Here is a 14,816-nt window from a genome sequence, read left to right as displayed (position 1 = left end):
TATGTAATACTCAAGACATCTAAGAAATAATTAGTATGTATATGTGTACAAAATAGATATAACGATTTGAAATTGATAATACATATAAAATTTTACAATAAACAATTTAAAACGAATGATGCACGAAGCAAATTTGTAAAATATATAATGTAGAGAATTTTAAAATCTATATTACATAAAGCAAATTGAAAAAGATTCATACGAATAATTTTAAAGTAAATAATATATATATATATATGTAAAAGTATGAAAAAAATATATAAAAATATTTTAAAATAAATAAATAGGGTTATATAAGGCATGAGAACAGTTTTAAAATGAACGATGTGCATATAGATTAATTTAAAAATATACATATATACATAGAGATGAAAACTTGAAATAAAAGGGGGCTTAAAGAAAATAATAATAGTAATAATATATACAAAACTGTCACTTTGTTATATGTATAAAAAATAATTGGAAATAAACTATATGAATGATATGTGAAAAGTATCAAAACCATATAATATAACAAAATAGCCTAGTACATTCAATATACAAAAAAAAAACGTTTAAAATGGATAATAATTCAATTTTTAATAATCAATGTTAAAACAAGTTAAAATAAATCATATACATAAATAATCTAGTAGCAAACAGTATGTAAAATATTTTAAATAGTACATAATAAAACATTCTAAAATTAATAAACAATAAAAGTAACAAAAAGGATGCAGGACGTGATTGAAAGTGGGCCAGAATTCAGGGTATCGATTGCAAATGAAAAGAGAAGGTCACTGGGGGCTAATTCGAAACATGCTTAAACTCGCGGGGATTAAATGGGACAATACCCCAAACCCAAGCATATGTGTGCAAAACGGCACTGTTTTGCATGGCTATTAAAGCCAAATTTTTTTGTTTATTTTTATTTTAACTTCATTTTCTTTCAAAAAAGGCAGAGAGCCTTCCTGCTCTCTCTCTCCCTCCTCCCTCTTCTCATTTGGGTAGGGTAATATACCCATCATCGCCGGACCACCGCTCCTCCACCGTAGACGGTGGTCGGGGAGACGTAAATTGGTCCCCTTAGCCTCGTTTGAAACGCCTTTGAAGGCTAGGCTACCAAAACTCAAAGAATCGAAGGAGAACCTCAACCCCCCCTTTTGGGTCCGATGTCGGCGATGGAAAAGTGTTCTCCGACACGCGACCAAGAGATCCAAGTGAGCCCCTCCCTTTTCTTTTTTATTCTTTATTTTTTTATGCTTAAAATAGATATCTAAAAAATGAAATAAAATGAAAAAACGAGAAGATAAAAGAAACAAAAAATATTAAAACAACGACCTTTCTAATTTTTATTTTGCGTTTTGCTTTCTAATCTCCGTGTTACAATCTTTCTTTTTGTAAAAAATAAAAACCCCCCTTTTCAAAATACAATCCCTTTTCTTTCAAAATTTCTCCCTTCGGTTTTATAACCGATTACAATAACAATAAAAAATGCTCTTATTCCTCTGTTGTGGCTGCTGTTTTTGTTGTTTGTGTTTGCAGGGTATGGGCGTGTCAGACGCATGGAGGGAGCATATGCTGGTGGTGGTGCGCGAGGCGGCCATTGGTTGGCCGAGTGTGCTGTTGAGGCTTGAGGGCTGCTGCTGTTTTCTCTTCTCTGCAGGGGGCTAGGATTTGGGCTTTAGGGTTTGTATTTAATTGGGTTTGGTCTTTTAGTTTGGGCCGGGCATAATTGGGCCTATACAAGGTGTGTTTGATAAAAAAATTTAGTATAATGGAGGAGGAAAGAGGTTCTGATGGGTGTGGTCATGCAGGTGGTTCATCAGAATCAATTATCGACCTCATTGAACTTGTTTTGGCTTGTTTGCTGTTAGAGCAATTATTTTATTTTCCTTTTTATTTTTTTACTTCTGTACATTCGGTTGAATGTTGGATGTGTTCATTTCAACTTTTGTAGTGAATATTCAACCTTTATTTTAATTTTAATTTTAATTTTAATTTTATATTTTATCTTTTTAGTTGTATTTAAAGCATAATTTCTATCCTTATTCATTGAAAATGTTTATGAAAATATATTAATATTGAAATAATAAAAAATATAAAAAATAGCCTTAGATGTGTCTATCCCAACATTTTATAAGGATGACTTAGACCTATTTATCTCAACCTATATAAGGTTGCCTTAGGCATGTTTATCCCAACCTTTTAAAGGTTGCCTTAGACGGGTATATCTCAACCTTTTAAAAGTTGTCTTAGACGGATCTATCCTAACCTTTTTAAATCACCTTTAACATGGACATGAGCCAACTCTTTAAAGGGTTTACATATTTATGCTTTATTCCGACATTTTTTTCGTTGTCTATTTCCACCTATGCCAACATTTTCTAAATGTCGACTTTGACTAGGTTTTTGCCAACCCTTCAATAAAGGTCGGCTTATGTTGAATTATGCCAACACTTTTTCAAAAGCGTTGCAGAACCTATACCAATTGCACTATAGACGGCATTTTCGGAAGCGTCGGGATGACCTATACCAACTTTTTTTGCGTCGTCTTAAGTAAAAAAAAAAATTGCGATAGACTTGTTTTATTGTAGTGATAAAATTCCTTTTTGAGTTGGTGTCACCCTCAACTGGGTCACTAATTCAATTAGGGAAATTAGTAGAATGTCATTCTATACTTAAAATATGTTATATTATTTGAGGGTGTTTTAGCTTTTTCACTTAAAAAACCAATAAAGATTTATCATTTTCTTCATTAACATCTTCAATTTCAGTTAATCTACTATCTTTGAGTCTCCGATATGCCGCTTTCCACTCGTGACAACTTTTACCTTTCAAAGCACTTCCCAACGAAACTATAGCAATGGGCAAACCTTGGCATTTTCTGATGATTTTAGTTGCCACCTTTCTAATAGCGTCATCAGCAGAGCCATTTAGACTTGCTTTCATTGCAAACAAATTCCAAGCTTCATGGCCATCCAAACAACCCAGTTGTACCACCTTTTGACAATCCATAGCAAGACATACTTGTTGACGGCGTGATGTTAAAAGAACTTTGCAACCTTTATGATCTTCGCCAGTCGGAATTCCTATCTTCTCCTTTAAGTTGATATTTGTCCAAATATCATCAAGGATAATAAGAATCCTCTGTTCCTTCTTCTGTCGCAACCATAGATCTTGCACTGATCTTCTTTCTTGTTCATTCTTCATATTAAAGTCTATGAATTGTGCAATTTGATCTTGAATTACTTGGAATTTTGGCATTTGAGACACAGTTGTAATCACAACTTTATTGAACAAATTCAGCTTTTCGGCTTGATTTCCAACTTCTCGAGCCAAGGTGGTTTTGCCCACACCCCTCCCATCCCCCACAATCCAATCATGCTGATCTTGTCATCTTGTAGGGCTTCAATGATTTGATGGAAAGCAATCTTTGAAGATTCCGAAACCACAAATTCCTTAGAGCATAGGAATTCTATGGTGGGAAGGGTACTAGGAGCACGGTAACCGACTCGTCCAGGTTGACCAAATTTGTTGATCTTCTCCAAAAGCTCAGATATATCCAGAGTTTTCTTCATTGCTTTCTTACTTAATCGTTATCTCCAACCCCAATTAGGATACCAGTTGAGACACCTCTTATTCTGTTGAATTTCCATTTCCAAAGTTTCCACATTCGATAGGATTTCCACTGCCTTCATTTGCAAATCCCGTACATCATCTTCAGTATGTAAAAGCTGCTTTTCAGCAACCTCAGTCTTATGCTGCAGAAGAGTTCGTGCCCTTACAAGTTCACCTTTTTTTTCCTCAAGCTTTTCAACATTGTCATGAAAGCGGCGGACATAATCAAGTTAACGTCCCACCGGCTTTACCACATAGTCCGCAACTAGTGTTCCAACGGAGTTAGCAAGAGCAGACTCGCAAATTCACAACCCATTGTTGACAAGCTCGATTGAAGAATACGATTTTCCAAGTTCAAACACTGTAGCAGATCATAAGAGTTATCTATTGAAGTTGGCCTGCATGCAGCATGTGAAGAAGCCAAAGTGTCAAGAAGCAGCCCGAGCCATGCATGCAGCTGTAAAAAAAGAGATCAAACTGTCGTACTATTACAGGGTGAAGTATGCATATTGAACCAGAAAAGGTAGACATGCAGCTTGAGACCAATAGACAGAAGCAGAAGCTTACTGATGCTGTCCAATTTCAACTCATTTTGGTTACCTTAAATTCATAGTTTGTAACTTAGTTCTTTTAGAACTTAGTTGGTAAACTTCTTGATGTATTTTAGATGTTGATTGACTGAAAGTTCAGCAAAGCAACTTGTGCAAGCTAGTTTAGCAATTTTCAATGTTTTAAGTGATGTTAGGTAAATGTTTAGGTAGCATTTTGACTTATAATGATCATCTCATGTTTGATATATGTAATGGCAATTTGCCAATGTCAAATTAATGAAAAATCATCATCTTTTTCATTCAATATCCTCTCCATTTCCTTTACATATTTTCTTTGCTTTTCAATTCTGTTTTTGTTTTGCTTAAAAACTCCAGACCTGATTCTCAAGTTTTCCTCATTCTTCATCCGGATATATTACTCTGTTGTTTAAGATCCAAATTGAAGTTCATATTTCATTCGGATAAAGAGTGTCAAACACCAACATTATCATTAGAAAAAATATTAAAGAATTAAAAAATGTTGAAGATGAACACCTACGTCTTAGACATACCACGCAAGGTGAAAGACAATTCCAAGTATGAAAATTAATCGGCTTTTATTCGATTCAGTCCAGCTGCAGACAAAACACAAAAAGTGAATACTGTGATAAACTTATATCGACAGTAGAATTGATATGATGCAAAACTAAAAATAATTTTATACCATAGAAATTTTGTAAGTATGGTACAGAATTGGTGAGATAAGTAGTAAGAAAGAAGACTTAGTTGAGAAGCTTTTATTACATTTTATTTGTTGCTTATCAATTCATACTAGTTGACAAAATCAAATATATGAGTGTAATGCCATCTAATTTTAAATTAGAAAGATATTTTTAATTACACATAGAGAAATATAATTCTAAAGTTTTTTTTAGCTGCCCCTTGAAAATGCAAAATTGTAAATTAATATATAGTGATATTGTACTTTGGCCTCAAAAAAAAAAAAAAAAACAAAATTTTAATTTTTTTTTAAAATGATAAAATTATATTTTAACATTTCAAAAATTCATAATTAATTTTCGATCCTTCCTAAACAAATTTTTAGATTCGCGGTTCTACACCAATATTATAATTCAAAAGTAATAAAATATTTAAAGTTGATGCTATTTAAATAGGTAATTCAATATTCTTTAAAAGTTTACCCTCACACACACTAATATTATGCATATAACAATGGAAAACATAATAAACATTCCCCTCTTACCTCTTCAAAATGAAAGTAATAATTCCAAGTATGTGAGTGCAAAGAAAATTAATTCCTTCAAGAAAAAAAACATAGTAAGTGATTATTAGATCAAGAAATATATATATATATATAAACACAATTCAAGAAATGAAGCATATATAAAAGACCTTTACCTCACTTGGGAACTTGAAAATCAAAGCTGAGAAAATGCTCCACTAGTTGAAAATAACCAAAAGGATTTGAAGATTAGGTTTTTTTTTTTGGAGGACTAATTTGGAGTAAAAGAAAGTAAATAAAACTGAACACTTTATTTTTTCTTTAAGGAAAGGGGAAATAGAAAACAAGAGAAATGTAGGTAGCACTAAAATGATGAGAAAACTTGACAAAGAAATTGGAGTTTATCTGCTTGCAAAATTCCAACACTCAAAAATATAAGCTAGGATTTCTTAGTTTTGGTTTAGCCAAAGGATTTGTGTTATGAGATTACTGCAATTGTAAATAAAGTTTCAACAAACAATCAAGATTGGGTCAAATTATTGGTATTTGCTTTAATCAATTGTTTATAGTATAGTGGATTGGCAAGGCAAGAGGATTTTACTTTTGCAATTACTGGGTAATTTCTTTTACAATTAATACCCAGGACTTGGAATGAAAATCAAATAAAATATAACTCTTTATATTTAAAAATAAATGAAAGTCTTGAGAAGAAACTTGTGCCGTGTACATAATATTGTAAAGCAGACTACAAAATGATAAGTCTTTGCTCTCACACTTTTCTTGAAATTTCAATAACCGATGTTTCAATTTTTCTTTTTTCTTTCTTTCTTTTTTTTTTATTTAAGATTTTCACTGCATTTAAAAATATGTATTTTCTATTGACAAAAATAAATCTATTTTCTTAATTTTCATTTGCTATGGAATATGAAAATTAGTTGTTCCTTCATTCATTTTTATTCATTTAAAGTGAATTTTTTTATTGTTTTGTAAAAATATAATGATAACTTTAACCCTTAATATTTATATTTCTTGTTAATTTGGTCATTAATTTTATAAAAAGAGTCAAATTTGATCATCAACTATTCAAAAAGAGTCAAATTTTATAGATTAATGTTTTTTTATTATACATGCCAAATATTTTGGATTTATGTTGATTAGGGTTTTAATTTTTAATTTTCAATTTGATTATTTATGAAAATAAGTGTGATTATCTATTGTTGTCGAAGTAAACTTTATATAATAAATAAATATATAACAGTTTGTGCAGGTTTGGATTTCATTAGAAACTATCTACGATATATATTATTTGTGAGATTAAATGTTTGGTTCTTGTATAGTTGTTTCGTAAATTTGAATGGAATGTTTTGGTGCAACGTCAATTAATCTGCTTTTTTTTTTTTATGGACACAAAAAGCAAACTTGAAGGTTTATTATTATTATTATTTTTTTTTTTTTATGGAAAGGGGAAATAGAAAAGAAGAGAGATGAAGGTAACACTAAAATGATGAGAAAGCTTGACAAAGAAATTGGAGTTTATGTGCTTGGAAAATTCCAACACTCAAGAGTGTAATGGGTAGGTGGTAACTAACTAGTATACTTAGTACTTAATTACAAAGAACTAATCCCTAAATACTAGGAGCTGTTATAACAACTTATTTACCGAATTCAACACTCCCCTTCAAGTTGAAGGGTGATATATGTCTATCACTCCCAACTTGGATATTAAGTGTCGATGTTGTGGTACAGCTAGTCCTTTGGTGAGAATGTCTGTAAGCTGTGCCTTTGTTGAAATGTGTTCAATTTTCACTAAACCTTTTTGTATACTTTCTCTCACAAAGTGGCAATCGATTTCAATGTGCTTGGTTCTTTCATGGTAGACAGGATTTGCTGCGATTTGAATTGCAGCTTGACTGTCACAATAAAGCACGACTGGCTTACTTTCTTTGATCTCCAATTCTTCAAGTAATCTTTTTAACCATTTCAACTCTGCAACATTAGATATCATGCTTCTATATTCGGCTTCTGCTGAAGATATTGAGACAGTGCTTTTTTTTATTTTTTTTTATTTCCAAGAGATTAAGGAACTTCCAAGTTTTATACAATACCTCGTTATTGATTTCCTAGACATATGGCAAGATGCCCAATCTGAATCATAGTATGCAATTAACATTGGATCTCCATTGGAAGCAAGCAGAATTCCTTGTCTTGAATTGCTTTTAATGTATCTCACAATCCTCAATGCAGCTGCATAATGAGACTTCTTAGGCTTATGCATGAACTGAATCAAGTGTTGCACACCATAAGCAATGTCTGGTCTAGTGTTTGTCAAGTATAACAATCTCCTAATTAGTCTTTGATAAATTGTTGCATCTGCTAAAACTTCACCATCATTTTTCACCACCATTTTTCAACTGCAATGTTTCATCAAATTCTACTGTTGTAAGCTTTTGATTCTACTCTAATGGAGTGACCGTTGATTTTGCTCCTTTTAAATCGACATCTCCAATTAATTCGAGAGCATATTTTCTCTGATTTAGCACAATGCCTTTATCCAACTTTGATATTTCGATCCCAAGAAAATATTTTAGACTTCCAAGGTCCTTCACCTTGAAATTGTTGTGCAATATACCATTTAATTTGCTAATCAATTTACTGTCATTTTTTTGTAGTCAACAGATAATTAACATATATTAACATGATGACTTGTTTGGATTCTACACTTTTTGTGAACATGGAGTAGTCATGTTTACTCTAAATGTATCCATGTGAAACCAAAGTTTCAGTCAAGTTCAAATTCCATTATCGTGAAGCCTGTTTCAGGCCATAGAGAGATTTAAGCAACCTGCAGACCTTATTCTCCCCCTGGTTGCAAAATCCCTCTAGAAGAGTCATGAACACTTCCTTTTGTAAATCACATTGTAAAAAGGCATTGAAGACATTTAGCTAATAAAGTGGCAAATGAAAGAGGGCTGCAAGAACAATAACAGTATGGACGGTGACTTATTTTGCTACTAGAGAGAACGTGTCTTGAAATTCAATACCTTCTTGTTGATTGTAGCCTTTGGCGACAAGGCAGGCTTTGAACCTTTCAACTATGCCATTAGAGTGATATTTGACCTTATACACCCATTTATAACCAATGGAAGTTTTTTCGTGAGGTAAAGAGACTACTTCCCGAGTGCTATTGGATTTCAAAGCTTGTATTTCCTGATGCATAGCCTCTATCCAACACTTATGTTTAACAGTCTTAGAATAAGATTGTGGTTCAACCAGGTGTGATATGGTGGCAGTGAAGTGTTGTGTATGGAAAGGTAAATGAGCATAAGAAAGAGTAAGAGGATATGAACCTTGTATTGCAAATGAAGAGGATGAAAAACATGGAGGAGAACATACAAAGTCTTAAAGCCAATATGGTCATTTAGTGGTTCTTGTGGATCTTCGAAGAGGAAGAGATAGGTGTAAGGTGGAAATGAGGAAGGATCCAAAGTAAAAGAGGAAGAAGAAAGATCGGAGAAGGTAATGTGAGAAGGTATGGGGGGTTGGAAAAGAAATGTGAGTCTTCTATAGGACCAAAAGTAGTGATAGGAAACATTGGAGTAGTAGGAAATGAAATTTTGAAAGGAAAAATAGTCTCATGAAAGGTGACATTTCGATTGACAAAAAATTTCTTCGAAAGAAGATCAAAGAGAATATACCCCTTTTGAACGAGAGAATAACCAAGAGAAAATTAGAAGGAATGACTTTAGGGGAAAGCTTATCATGATAATGAGGTAAGGTGGCAAAACATAAGCAATCGAAAACTTTAAGATGATCAAGAGATGGAGGAGTTTTGTGGAATTTTTCATAAGGAGATTTCCAAGAAAAAATAGAGGTAGGTAAACGATTGATAATGTAGCAAGCTATTAGTACACATTAGCAAGCTATTAGTACACATTCTCCCTAAAATTTAGAAGGCAAATGAGAGTGAAATTTCAAGGCTTTGGCAAGTTCAAGAAGATGGCAATGTTTGCGTTTAGCAACCCCATTTTGTTGTGGAGTATCGATGCATGAACTTTGATGGATAATACCAAGAGAGGTGAAAAAAGGTGTGCATGTAGAGTTAAAAATTCAGAACCATTGTCACTCCGAATGACCTTGATATCAGCTGAAAATTGTGTTTTTGCAAAGGTAACAAATAGTTTAAGAGTTACAGAAGCATCATTCTTAGTTCGTAGAAGGTATACCCAAGTCATTCGAGTGAAATCATCAACTATAGTGAGGAAAAAACGATGACCACTATGAGTTGAGATTTTATAAGGTCCCCATAGGTCAATATGAATAAAGGCAAAAGCACTAGTAGTTTGAGTGTAACTACGAGGAAACAAAAATTTAGTTTGTTTAGCTAGTGGACAAATAGAACAAGAAGATAATTCATTAAGATCATGTAAAACAGATTTTAATTGAGCAATTTTTTTCATTGTAGAAATAGAGGTGTAACCAAGGCGAGCATGCTATACATGTGGATCATTATGTAAAGCCATAAAAGAAGTAATAATGGGAAAAGAAATATTGACAAATTTGTGAGGATGACTAAGACTAGAAGAGAGCTGATGTGGGTGAAAGTAGTACGACCAACATGTTCTTACCAATCCGCAGCATCCGTCCATTGCAAAGGTCCTGTAAAAGGTAAAAAGAAGGGTAAAAAGACACAAAACAATTGAGGTCTTTAGTAAACTGAGAACCAGAAAGCAAATTATAATTAAAATCAGGTATGTATAAAACATTAGTTAGCTTATAAGTGGGGGAACTGATATGATGGTCAATATGAGTAACAGAGCTGATTTCCCATTAGGCAATTGAACACAAGAGCTGTTAGGAGCAAGAGCAGCAGAAGAATTCAAGCATTGAAAATCAAATGTCATATGGTTGGTGGTTCCTGTGTCAAGGATACAACCAGATGATGTAGAGTAAGAGACCGTACCAGCCATGTGAGCAATAGTAGAAATAGATGAATCTTTCTACAAAATAGTTAGAAGTTGCTGGTACTGTTCCGATGTTAAAGTAGGAGCAGATGAAGCCTGAACAGAGGATGGAATCACAGTTCAACTGAATCAATCGAAGAGGTGACATTAGTAGCAATTGATTTCTTACGAGTGAACTTAAAATCAGGTGGGAAACCAATCAGTTTATAACAGTTTCCACATTTATGGCCCCGGACATGACAATGATCACAAGTGCCATTGAATCTACGCTTGGAGCTCCTAGTGGTAGTAGTCGAGTAGTAAAGGGTAGTAAGCTTAGATGCAGAAAGCAGTGGAGAGGAGATTTGACGTTGAGATTCTTTCTAAACAAGCATGGAGTAGGTTTGATTGACTGAAGGTAGTGGTTGCATAAGTAATATTTGACTACGCATAGCAGAATAGGAATCATTGAGGCCCATTAGAAATTAAAAGAGTCATTGAAAAAAAAAGGAAGATGTGGTTCGAGCATTTTCACAGTCACATGGAGAGCAAGGCACTAAAACTTCATACTTGTCCAATAAAAGGTGGAGCTGTGCGAAATACGTGGAGATGGAATAAGTACCTTGAGTGTGAGAAGAAATAGTGTGATGGAGATAATAAATTCTGGACCCATCAACTTTGCTGTATTATTCTTAAAGATCCTTCCAAACAAGACAGGCACTCGAAGCAAAAATAATACCAGCTGAAAGTTCTTGGCAAACGGTGTTGAGGATCCAATAGAGGATAATAGCATTGCAATAGTCCCATTGAGGATGAAGATCAGCTGGAAGATTAGCTTGTGAACAAGTACCATCAACAAATCCAAGTTTGTTTTTGGCAAGAAGAGCAATTTCCATTGATCGACTTTGTTTTTGGCAAGAAGAGCAATTTCCATTGATCGAGTCCATATATTATAATTCTCAAAGCCAAGAAGCTGATGAGAGACCCGTAGAGTGCTAGGGGTATCATAGGGATGAAGATAAAGAGGGTGATGAAAGTCAATGACAAGAGAAGAAGATTGATGGACTGCCATTGAAGAAGATTATGAAGAAAAAAAACAGGGAACCAAGAAAAAATTGAACCTGACTCTAATACCATGTTAAGATATCGATTGAAAAGATGAGAGAAAATAAAATGTTTCAAGTCTGTCATTCTTGTTGCTACAACTTGATTGTAATATAATGGGTAGGTAGTAACTAACTAGCATACTTAGTACTTAATTACAAAATTACAAAGAACTAATCCCTAAATACTAGGAGTTGTTATAACGACTTATTCACCAACTTCAACATTAACGTTTTTATCTTGTCAATTTGGTCATCAATCTTATAAAAAAAGTCAAATTTGATCATCAACTATTCAAAAAGAGTTAAATTATTGTTTTTTAACATAAACACTAACTAAAACATTAATTTTTTTAACATAACAGACCGCATGATAATTTATATGTGCTTTATGTTAATTTTTATAATTACTTATCAATTTTTATTTAATTTTTTATTTTTTATAATTTTTAAATTATTTGTTGATGTGATATATAAGAAAAATAGTGTCATATCAACATGAAATACACGTGTATTACATTGCAAGTTGTCATGCCAATATATTAAAAAAATTAATGTTTTAGTCAGTATATCTGTTAAGAAAAAACGATTTGACTCTTTTTAAAAATATTAATAGTCAAATTTAACTAAAAAATAAAGATAAAATTGACCTAAAAAATATAAATATTAAATATTAAATCTATCATTATACGTTTTAGCAAAATTCTAAACATGTATATTGATAATGTATTCAATTTTTGTTATTTCCTTTTTGTATATTGATAATGTATTTAATTTTTGTTATTTCCTTTTCCCTCATTTCTTTTCATTCTCTTTTTCTTTACTTGGTCTCATGTCAAAAATCAAGAAAAACGAAACAAGTGACAAGGTCATTCTTCTACAGTCCCACATGTATTTTGTTTTCGTATATAGTTATAGACTTGCCTTGTTGAATATACTATTTATTTTTATTATTTAATAATTTTTATTTGGTGCAATTAATACAAGTAATTACTAAATTATAATACACTTAAAATATAAATAAATAATTTTATAAAACAATTAATATAAAAACCAAATAAAATTTTAGTTAAAATGGTAAAATTGTGACAATGAAAACTCTAATAACTAAGTTCAAATCTTATCTTTCCCAATTACGAAAATGTAATTTTTTAGTATCAAAATATTAAAAAAATATAAATACATTCAAGTTCTTTTTATAAAAGTAACGAGTCTTTGATAATTTTATAATTGAGTCAGGACTCGGTTGAAAAACACTCAGTCAAATATTATATATATTATAGATTATTAAAAAAAATTTGGGCCGGTTTCAACTTTTAAAAAAATTGGGTTTTAGTTATTATTATTATTATTATTATTATTATTATTATTTTGGGCAAAAAAATTAGATTAAAAATAAAAAACCGGTTCAATTGGTTTTTTGTCGTCTATCCAATTTTTGGTTCACATTCCAAAGTCGGTTCTAACTGGTTCGCAATTCAATCAATTTTTTATTTATTATAAGATCAATATATTAGCTGGTTCTAGTTCAATCAGTTTAGTTCCAAAAACAATCTTTAAAAATGTTGGATGCTAATACATTTATGTGCTAAATTTAGTTTTATAACATGTTATCAATACGATTCTCAAATTTTTTTTCTAAACCCACCTTATTTTTATTTTTCATTCGACAACCCCCCCCCAAAAAATGAAACCCATACCTTAACTGCTTTATATCCTTTTCTAATCCCCCGTTGAATTACTTTCATTATTTTTCTTACCTAGCATTCAAATTGGTTGATTGGCTACCCAAAAATTGACAAAAAAAGAGGGGTTCAAACTTGTGCAACGATTTGCTTAAAGTTCTTGGGAGGAATCGAATTTAATTTCTCTATCGACTTAAGGTAATCCTAAATTTTATATCACAAATTATTTTATGTTATTTCCTATTTTTTTCTTAAATACTTTATTATAATTACATTTGACAAATAATATGATTACTATTCTTTTACTAATATTTTTTTAGTTTTTTTTAGTGATTATAATGTCAAATCTTGCCAAACTTGAATTTGCCGCCTTAGACATCTCAGACAAAAATTATTTCTCATGGGTGTTAGATGCTGAAATTCACCTAGATGCTAAAGGTCTAGGGAATACTATAGTAGAAAATAAAGAAGCATCTAAACAAGACGAGGCAAAAGTAATGATTTTCATCTTTCATCATCTACATGAAGGATTAAAAGTGGAATATCTCACTGTGAAAGACCCTCTTGAGTTGTGAAAAAATTTGAAAGAAAGATTTGACCATCAGAAAACGGTGATCCTTCCTAAAGCTCATTATGGTTGGATGCACTTACGGCTGCAAGATTTTAAGACTGTAAGAAAATACAATTCAGAACTTTTCAAAATTAGTTCTCAACTGAAATTATGTAGAGAGAACATAACTGATAAGGATCTATTAGAGAAAACCTTTTCAACCTTTCATGCTACTAATGTGCTCCTGCAGCAGTAATACCGTGAAAAAGGTTTTAAAAAATATTTTGAATTGATTTCATGCCTTTTAGTGGCTGAACAAAATAATGAGTTGTTGATGAAAAATCATGGAATTCGTCCCACTGGTACTGCACCACTCGCTGAAGTGAATGCTGCAGTACACAATAAATATGGAAATGAAAAATACAAAGGTCGCAATCATGGTTGTGGTCGTGGATGTAGTGGGGGAAGTGGTCGAGGACGCACTAGTAATCGCTATCATGGTGTTCATAATAGTGGCATTTCTAACCACTAGAAAAAGAATAGCAATGAAGGACAAGAAAGAGGTGGTCAAAATAATCCTTCAAAGGTTATTGAGAATTTATGTTACCGATGTGGTATGAGGGGACATTGGGCATGTACCTCTCGTATGCATGATCATTTAGTGGAACTTTATCAAGCATCTATTAAAGGGAAGAAAAATAATATTAAGACAAATTTTATATCCAAAAATGATGAAATGGAGGCAAAAAAGGAGGGTGATGTAATTCATGGCCTCAATGATATAACTCACCTTGATGTGATAGATTTCTTTGAGAATCATTAGAATAGTTGGTGTTATTTTAGCATTATATATATATTTTTAAGTATGTTTCATTTTCTTGCATAAGGAATAAGTTGGTGTTATTATGTTATTTTAAATATGTTCATTTTCTGGATTAAAAAGAAAGTATGTTTATTTATTTACTTATTTTGCAAGTTATACATATTTAATAAATATTTGCAACGTTTCTAATGTTATATTTTATTTATTTTTTTGAAGAATATGAATGATCAACAAAATTTTGTTGGATCCAAAATCAATGGAGACATATGTCTTCCTGATAGTGCTACAGCACATACGATACTCAAAGAGAAAAAATATTTTTCTCATTTAACAATAAGTGAT

At 31.9% G+C, this 14,816-nt stretch overlaps 2 protein-coding genes and 1 long non-coding RNA gene across 6 annotated transcripts; 1 reads left to right on the top strand and 2 right to left on the bottom strand.

Moving 5' to 3' along the window:
• Positions 1–669: 669 nt before the first annotated feature.
• LOC121227958 (uncharacterized) lies at positions 670–1,985 on the top strand. The gene is made up of 2 exons (XR_005925474.1): positions 670–1,199; positions 1,525–1,985. It is a non-coding gene; the product is annotated as an uncharacterized lncRNA (long non-coding RNA).
• A 705-nt stretch (positions 1,986–2,690) lies between these two features.
• Positions 2,691–4,767, bottom strand: LOC107902398 (disease resistance protein At4g27190-like). Its single transcript, XM_041110928.1, has 2 exons — positions 4,703–4,767; positions 2,691–3,961 (listed from the first exon to the last, which is right to left on the bottom strand). Exon 2 carries the CDS (start codon positions 3,244–3,246, stop codon positions 2,704–2,706), a length of 543 nt encoding a protein of 180 aa, XP_040966862.1. The 5' UTR covers positions 3,247–3,961; positions 4,703–4,767; the 3' UTR covers positions 2,691–2,703.
• A 5,030-nt stretch (positions 4,768–9,797) lies between these two features.
• Positions 9,798–11,571, bottom strand: LOC121227957 (uncharacterized). 4 transcript variants are annotated; one of them, XM_041110923.1, is made up of 3 exons: positions 10,936–11,571; positions 10,334–10,458; positions 9,798–10,029 (listed from the first exon to the last, which is right to left on the bottom strand). In XM_041110923.1, the coding sequence occupies exons 1-3, from the start codon at positions 11,383–11,385 to the stop codon at positions 9,864–9,866; spliced, it is 741 nt and encodes a 246-aa protein (XP_040966857.1). In that variant the 5' UTR covers positions 11,386–11,571; the 3' UTR covers positions 9,798–9,863. The 4 variants fall into 4 exon arrangements, with proteins under 4 accessions (XP_040966857.1, XP_040966859.1, XP_040966861.1 ...); XM_041110925.1 differs by having other exon boundaries at positions 10,334–10,430; positions 10,936–11,569; XM_041110927.1 differs by having other exon boundaries at positions 9,798–10,430; positions 10,936–11,569.
• Between the last annotated feature and the right edge of the window lie 3,245 nt (positions 11,572–14,816).

The sequence above is a fragment of the Gossypium hirsutum genome, chromosome A04 (assembly GCF_007990345.1).
Source record: "Gossypium hirsutum isolate 1008001.06 chromosome A04, Gossypium_hirsutum_v2.1, whole genome shotgun sequence".
In the NCBI taxonomy this organism is placed as follows: Eukaryota; Viridiplantae; Streptophyta; class Magnoliopsida; order Malvales; family Malvaceae; genus Gossypium; species Gossypium hirsutum.
This window is presented reverse-complemented; position numbering and strand designations above follow the sequence as displayed.